At 54.3% G+C, this 7,580-nt stretch overlaps 2 protein-coding genes across 2 annotated transcripts in view; both read right to left on the bottom strand.

Annotated features, from left to right (window-relative positions):
• LOC104076295 (basic phospholipase A2 Cdr-13-like) overlaps nucleotides 1–654 on the bottom strand; it is an 885-nt gene extending 231 nt beyond the window's left edge. The window contains exons 1-3 of the mRNA XM_009577116.1: nucleotides 609–654; nucleotides 193–337; nucleotides 1–80 (exon numbers count right to left, since the gene is read on the bottom strand). The exon at nucleotides 1–80 is cut by the window's left edge and continues 6 nt beyond it. Of these exons, the coding sequence (XP_009575411.1) occupies nucleotides 1–80; nucleotides 193–337; nucleotides 609–654 (271 nt within the window). The remainder of the gene's footprint in view (nucleotides 81–192; nucleotides 338–608) is intronic.
• A 2,055-nt stretch (nucleotides 655–2,709) lies between these two features.
• Nucleotides 2,710–4,254, bottom strand: LOC104076297 (phospholipase A2, membrane associated-like). The gene is made up of 4 exons (XM_009577117.1): nucleotides 4,218–4,254; nucleotides 3,542–3,686; nucleotides 3,175–3,281; nucleotides 2,710–2,855 (listed from the first exon to the last, which is right to left on the bottom strand). Exons 1-4 carry the CDS (start codon nucleotides 4,252–4,254, stop codon nucleotides 2,710–2,712), a joined length of 435 nt encoding a protein of 144 aa, XP_009575412.1.
• Between the last annotated feature and the right edge of the window lie 3,326 nt (nucleotides 4,255–7,580).

Genomic DNA, 7,580 nt, shown 5'->3' with positions numbered 1-7,580 from the left:
CGTAGCGGTAGCGCTGCACCTTGGCGTTGCAGCGGTAGCTCAGGAGGTTGTCGTAGCAGGTATCGTGCAGCTGGCAGCATCTGTACAGGAGCTCGAGGCTTTGGGGGTTGGGTTTTTTTTCTCCCCTACCCCCCAAATTTGAAACCATGCAAGAATGTGTTCGGGCAGGAAGATTTTTAAGCAGGCACTTACCTGTCCGTGGCGTCCTTGGGATGCCCTTTGCCCCCCAAGCCGCAGTAGCAGCCATAGGAGGAGTAATGCAGCAAGGCGTTTTTCCCCGTTGCCTTCGTGATCATCTTGTGCAGCTCCCAGAGGCTCCCGCGAGCCGGGGACAAGACTGGGGGGGAAAATCAGTGGGGCTCACGCCAACGCCGGGCTCCCCAGCAGCATCCCCGCACCCCTCCAGCCCCCAGATTGGTACCAGGCTGGTGATGTCTTAAAAATGAGTAGATGCAACGGAGAGGAAACGTATCCCTGGCTCAGTGTAGGAGAGTTGTTGCGTGTTTCGGAGAGGTGGTGATGGGGAAAGGTTAAGAAATCACCAGTCTGGTCCTAATTTCCATGGATGCAACTGCACAGAGAGCCGTGGGACTGGTGCAAGCGAGGACACTTACCCCAAGCAAACAGCACAGCGAAGGCGAGGAGAGAGTTCATCTTTTTGACAGCCCTGGGAGAGGAAACCAAACCTATGTAATTTCCCCATTATATCAACCACTTTCTTTTTTACTTCCCCCCTCGTCTGGGGCCAGAGATGCTCCCAACCTCTGGGGATTAGGGGAGATGAGGGGGGCGAGGATGCGCCCGTCACCATCGCTTCGGCACAAAGCGCTGCTGCGTCGGGGATGGGAAGCGATGGCAATCGGATGGAGGAGGGGTGGGAAAAAGCAAAATGAAGGGAAAGGAAGAAAAGTTGGAGGAACGATCAGCCCTCGAGGGTTGCACCCCACCGCTCTGCCTCTGGGCTGGCATCTCGGGTAGCTTCTCCTTTGCTCCTGCTTTCCCGGCATGGACTCGCTCCCCGCTTGCACCACGGCTTTTGGTTAAGGTAGGAAAGGGAGGAAAAGCGTTCCTCCATCCCCGCTTACCTTGGGAAAGGCACCGCTTGCTTGCAGGGCCCTGCAGCTGGCAGGGCTTGCTTTATATAGGGTTTGCTCTCCGGTGTCGGATGCTCGTTTTGCCCAAATCTTGACGACTGGGCTTTTCTGCAAAGGAGAAGGTGCCGTCCTTCCCCTTTACAGGAATGCAAGAAATCCCCCCAATGCCCCGGCTCCGTGCCCCACACATGGGGGCCAGCGCCAGATGGGATGAGCCGGCAAAGCAGCATCATTTCCAGCCCGAGGAGGAAGCCAGCACTCTCTGCCCCTGGCCAGAGATGCCCGAGGGCCTTTTTCTCTGCCCTCCCCAGCACCACGGTGCCGTATCGGGGGGAAATAATAGCCCTGATTCAGCTTTTGCATCCCGGCAGCCACGAGTGAAGTGGGTTTGGGGTTTTTGAGTGGTCATACGGTTTGGGAACTGTCCCTCTGCCACGCTGCAAAGGTGATTCAGGGCGAGTTATCGGTTCTTTGGGAAAAGTATATGGGCAACAATAAAAGCATCTTTAAATGTGCAGTTCCCAGAACTGGGGTTACACAGATACCGGGTGGTTAAAGGCTCGCCCACCGTGAGAGGAGAATGAAGCAAAACAGATGTTTTGGGATGAGTGAATGCAACTTCCCTTTATTTCTCTCTCTATGATTTTTTTCCACCTCGTCACTGCAACCCTATGCAGAACTCATCCCTTATGGAGAAACCATTTAGTCACCAACTTAACTGCCCTCCTAAATTAGCATCCACCTTGGAATGGACGAGGCTTTGAAATCTTCCCTCCTCTGCGGATAACTATTCTTTAGCCTTAATTTTGGCCACCATTTTTACGTGAGTGAGTGTCTCAGGAGGATCTCAAATGGTGTCCCACATTTTCCCACTTCCATTATTCCTGTAAAAACACCTTTTGGCCATATCTCGCCTGCCTCTTAATGCACCGTTTTGTTTTAGCTCCTGGAGTGAGTTCAGCTAGCGGGAGAGGGTGTTGGGAGAAGCCAAAAAACCTGACTGCCATCAGGGCTTGCCACTGGGGAATTATTTTGTTAACAAACCCCAGGGGGTTTTACTTGGTGGCATTTATTTGTTCCCGTTTCTCGATGCAAAGTGGTCCTCTACAGCTGGGGATCCGGCAGCAGCAATATTGCTCCGCAGCGGGATAGACCTGGCGATAAACCTGCGAATTACAGCCGCTGTCAGACTTTTGGCTTTTTCAGGCTGCTGTCGGGACCATGGAAATATTGGGGTGTCAGGCAGATGGTGTAGCTAAGGTGTGAGATGCAAAAGTGCTCCCCAAACTCAGTAGCCCAGATGCCATCATTGCAGTGCCTCAATCTCAGTGTCTCTTAGAGAAAAACACCATGGAGAATCATTTCAAATACCTTTTATTTAATTATCTTTGCTGGGAAATGAAATCAAGGGAGAAAAGAGAGGAGGAAGAGACCAAAAAATGGAAGCTGACATGTCTTTCTGGGAACTGTGTGCGTGCCCTTCCTCACCCTGAGCATCACCTTGCGGGGAGCCTTAATGGCTCCGGCTCTGTTCAGCCCCCACATCAGGCTTTTCTTTCCATAGCAAGGGGAAAACCAGTCAAAATCTGCAACCCTGAGCGCAGATTTCCCCTCCTCAGCACTGGAGCTTACTTCCTCGGCATTTCAGCTTGAAATAGAAGCGGTAGGATTTATTGTAGGAATGCAAAGCACTCGCGAAGCATGAAGCCACCGCCTTGTCGCATAGGCAGGTCTCTCTCTTGCACCAGCTCTGCTCGTTACCTGTGGGGAAAAACCATGGTGCTCTGCGGTGGCTTTTCCACCTGGCGTCGGTGATGGGGTCCCCTTGGAGCACCCCCAATGCCTGGAGCTGCCCAGGGGAAGCGCATGAAGAAGCATGTCCCGGTGATCGTCCTCTCCAGCCTGCCCGCATCCCTTGCAATGCCCATTTATTTATCGTACGCTGCATCCGACCGGGCATCAGGCTGGTTTCACCCCCGGGGGGGATGCCCTCCTGTGTACCCTGCTCCAGGGCTGGGGTGTCACAGGGAGCAGCACTGGTTCCCCACCTCCGTGGGACCCCCCGCTCGGTGGTACTCACTGCAGATGATGTCTCCATCGGCGTCGTCGAAGTGGTATGGGGTTATCAGGGGTCTGCACTGGCCCTCTCTCAGCTTTCTGTAGCAGCAGTCGTGGGCATGGCAGCACCTGTGGGGGACACCATGTCAAACTGCTGCCCCCGAACCTTCCCTCACCACACTTGGAAGGTAAAGGAAGGTCCAGCCTCAAATTTAAGGTGACTGGAAGGAGGGGATGACAAGGCAGCACCAAGACATGGCCGGGGAATGGCTCAAAACCCCCTCTCAGAGCACACCAGCACCAGCAGGCTGCCAGCGAGGAGGTTTCCTAGGGACCCCTGTGCACCCTGCACCGGGGCGGCAACTGGCGATGCTTTTCCAGGTACTCACCAGTCTGTGGAGTCTACTGGGGTCCCTCTGCCCCCGATGCCGCAGAAACACCCGTACCAGCTGTAGGAGAGCAGGGCGCTTTTCCCCGTGGCCGACTTGATCATCCGCTCCAGCTCCAAAACGCTGCCACGAGCCAGCAGCAGCCCTGCGGAGGGGCAGAGGGACGGGCTCGCACCGGTGCCGAGTGAGGAGACAGGCAGCATTCCCTGTGCCTCGCACCAGGCAGAGGAATTGTCTGGCATTGTTGGAAATACATGCTTTCAGGCATGTGAACCATGAGAAGCCCCCAAAAAAACCCCTCAGAGTTATGTCTGGTTTCTGCAGCTACCTGATTCAGTCAGGCAGAAGATATTACTGCTCTCTGTACAGGCTGTGCCACGCTTGCATCCTGCAACCGGCAATGCCACATTGCCGGGATCAGCCGTGGGCTTGGCACAGGCAGGAAAGCAGGTGACAACAGACTCCAGGGTCTCTTAAAGTAACTACGGATCTCAGCATCTCAAAGCCTCACCGTCACAAAGACCTCCAGGACTACAGCAGTGCTACACAAAGCATTAGAGAGAAACTGCAAAATATAAACAAAAGCCTGAATTGTGCACAAAGACTCTGGGTTTGTACGTCTTTTTTGCCATGCAGACAAGATCCCAGCCTAGCCCGGTGAAACCGGGGCACTTACCGCACGCCAAGAGCAAGACAAAGAGGAGATTCTTCATCCTCGGGCTGGCCCTGGAGGAGGAAAAGCAAGGGTGGGCGATGAGCAGCACCCTGGGGGTAGGACAGATGCTGCCCCCATGCCGGCGCCGAGGGCACGGAGCCCCTCGGGTGCACCCTGGCAGCACCGCATGGTGACATTAGTGTCACCGTGGACATAGAGCACTGAGAAGGTATCACTGTGCCCGAGTGCACACAGGTGACGCCCAGTGGGGCCTTTGGACTCCGGTTTTGGGATGCAGCGCTTGGCAGGGACGTGTATGGGGACACAGTGGTTGTCCTGCCCGGGGCTGATGGAGAAGCTCACCGTCTGCAGCCGCCCTCCGCCACCCCCTGAGCTGTCTGATAAAATAACAGGGCAATAAAATCCCCCCTCTCCTTACCCTGCCTGGACTTTGCAGCTCCGAGACTGCCGGCGTAGCGGGTTTGCTTTATATAGATGGCGAGGTCCACCCCCTCCTCTATCTGCGCTGACGGTGCTATTCATCGCAGAGCAGGTCTCCCCGAGTGGCCCCTCGGTGAAGGAGAATGTTCTCATCCTTCCCCTTTACAAGAAACACGCGTTTCCCCGCAGCGGTGTGCTGCCAGCACGGCCGGCAGCGATGCTGCCTCCGTCATCTTGCCTCTGCTTGTTGGCTGGGCGCGAAGCTGTCTCCATCTCGGGCTGATGCATTTCTGGATGAGGCCAGTCGAGGTCTCGGCTGTGGTTTTAAAAGTTGTGGGATTCGGTGGCTGAAGAGACAGGACAAAAGCCGTTTATGCCCAGGAGGTGCCGAGCTGGCACCGCGGAGGTCGTTGCATCCTTGTTCCAGCTGCAGAGGCGGCACTTTGGCCTTGGTGTTGTCTCAAGTGGGTGCTTGGTTTTGCCAACTCACGCCCTGCAACCTCAGTGATGGTTTCTCTTGGGTCTTTCCCTTGCAATTGCCTCCTCAGATCCATGTCTTCATCCAAATCTGGCCACGCCAAATGGCAAGGGGAGGCAAAGGGAGGACGGCGAACGCCGCGGTCTCATTTCGTGGGTCTGTAGTTTTCCTGTCCTGCCCTCAGGGCACAGGAGACCCCGGGAGTGTGTGGGCAAGGGGCCCGTGAAATTAAATCATCAGCAGTGAAGGCTGGAAACGCCATGGAAACCTGACTTGGAATGCTTTTCGAATACAGTTTATTTAATCACCATAACTGAGACATGATAGAAAGACACAAGGGAGGCAGAAAACCGGCGGAGATAAGAAACAAAAGCTGCTATCTGCCCTGCGAAACCGTGGGGCCAGAGCAAACACACACACAAACGCACGGTATCAGGCGTGTACCCAGGGCTCCACCCTCTGTAATTAACCACACTTCTACGGGAGAGAATTCGGGATGTGGTGTCGGATTGTAAGAAAATGGCTCAGGGGAGCCAGAAGAAAACCCCTTGTGGAATTTCTTGAGAGCTGCCAAAGCTGCTCGCTGGAAGGGACGTCACCTCCCGGCTGCCCACCTCCCGGAGGACATCTCTGCTGTCCTCCAAGGCTGGCAGAGATGTCTGTCCCTCTAATGTTTTATTTCCTGCTGCCAAGTGGAATAAAAAGCCATCCAAGCCCGATAAGGAAAGGATGGGAAGCAACAGCTCGCCTGCCTCCCCGCTCAGGTGTGCTGAGTGGCTTACCCACTCGCCATCTGCGCAAGAAACCATCTCAAAATGCCACAATGCAAACCCATGGGCATCACGCCGACACCCAAAGCCCCTGCTTTCCCCAGCTGACTTTTAGGGATGATTAAGCATCCCTTTCCCACCTCATCCACAAAAAACTTCCATTATAGAAGATTTTCCCCACTGTAGTGTTCATTATCGGCACCGCTCCTGCTCGCGTGCTTTGGCGTTGCAGGTCCTTGCCCTTCGGAGCGGGTTTGCTGCTGTGTTGGCCCTGATGGGGAAAGATGGCCCTGATCTCCTGGGTTTTTGCTGTAGTTTGGCTAAACCTGCATGAAAGGCACCATCCAGGGTCCTAAACAGAGACCAGAGGGCTGGGATCACGCAGATCGGGGATCCACAGGTGGCTTTAATGAAATCCCCTCATTTTAAGCCCTCCCTCTCTGTGGAGGATCTCAGGAGAGCGAGCATGCGAATCTAAACCCTCTCTTCAATAGGGCCACAAACCCGAGGGCTTAAAAACCGCCCGTGGAAGTTGTTATTCCATTGGAAATGTGAAACTTTTCAGCCTTCCTATGGAGCAAAGAAAGAGGGGTATCAACCCACACATCTGTTTGTTCAGGGCCTTATTGAAATGTAAATAGCCCGGTGCTTTGATCTGCAAAGCGCATGGTGTCTTCGGTGAGATATTGCTGATATGCGGATGGGATGAGCTGATACGCAACTATTTTCTGACCTTTTTAGTGTGCAGGTACGCCTTGATCTTGCCCCACCCGCAGGGTGGAGATCCCCAATTTGACAGTGGGTAAGTTATCTTAAGTTAGTTATTGCTTGTTTCTTGCTGCCTTTGGTGGGCATCTGGTAGTGGGAGAAGCATCTGGTTAACTAGAAGCGGGTTTAAAAACGGATTAATGGGGAGAGATGGAAATGTCAGCGTTACTGGGTGTGTTCCCACAATGAAAACTGACTCGGGGATCGTTTACAGCCCCGGCAATCAGGACTCCCTCTCCCTGTCAGCGCACACCGGGATACCAAGCTTTGCAGGTTGCAGCTCTCGGGCACAAAGCAAGCTTAGAAGTCCCCCAGAGGAGTTGTTTTAGGTCCCTGGATGATCTTGTGCCTAAAGTGTAATTTTTTAAAGGTGTTCTCATTGAAGCTCATTCTCATGAGTTTGGTGTTTATTTGTCTGGTTTTATTCAGCGATCGCTGAGGCGAAGCTGTTCAATCACACCGTCATGAAACTCATGTCACGGGGGGGTTAAAACCTAATCCCGTTGTTCCCCTTCTGCTGCCTTTGCTCAGGAGAGGGTGTAACACCGTATTTTTAAACTTTTCATTGATTAAAAATAAAAAGGCTGTCGGTATTCAAGCAGGGCGACAATGGTGCAGTTTTGCTCTGGGTGGGATGGGGGAAACGAGAGTTCCTGTAGGAGGGACAGGGACAACAGCGACAACCTCAGTATCACACTCAGCTACGGGGTTTGGAGCAGCTGTGTGGGACAGGACCCTGCTGCCTCCACCCTCGCTCACCCCCGTCTCCTTCTGCCCCTCAGGACAGAGCCTCCAGCCCCACGCGAGGTGGTGGGGCTGTCCCCGCACCACCATCGAGGCCCGAGGCCATGTCCCGTCCCTGCACAGAGCCCCTGTGGGGAGACGGCAGCCATCCCTAAGCCCAAGTATGTCCCTTCCGTCTGCGCC

This window comes from Fulmarus glacialis, unplaced genomic scaffold, assembly GCF_000690835.1.
Source record: "Fulmarus glacialis isolate BGI_N327 unplaced genomic scaffold, ASM69083v1 scaffold24594, whole genome shotgun sequence".
NCBI lineage: Eukaryota > Metazoa > Chordata > Aves > Procellariiformes > Procellariidae > Fulmarus > Fulmarus glacialis.
The sequence above is the reverse complement of the archived record's forward strand: the minus strand, read 5'-3'. Positions and strand labels throughout refer to the sequence as shown.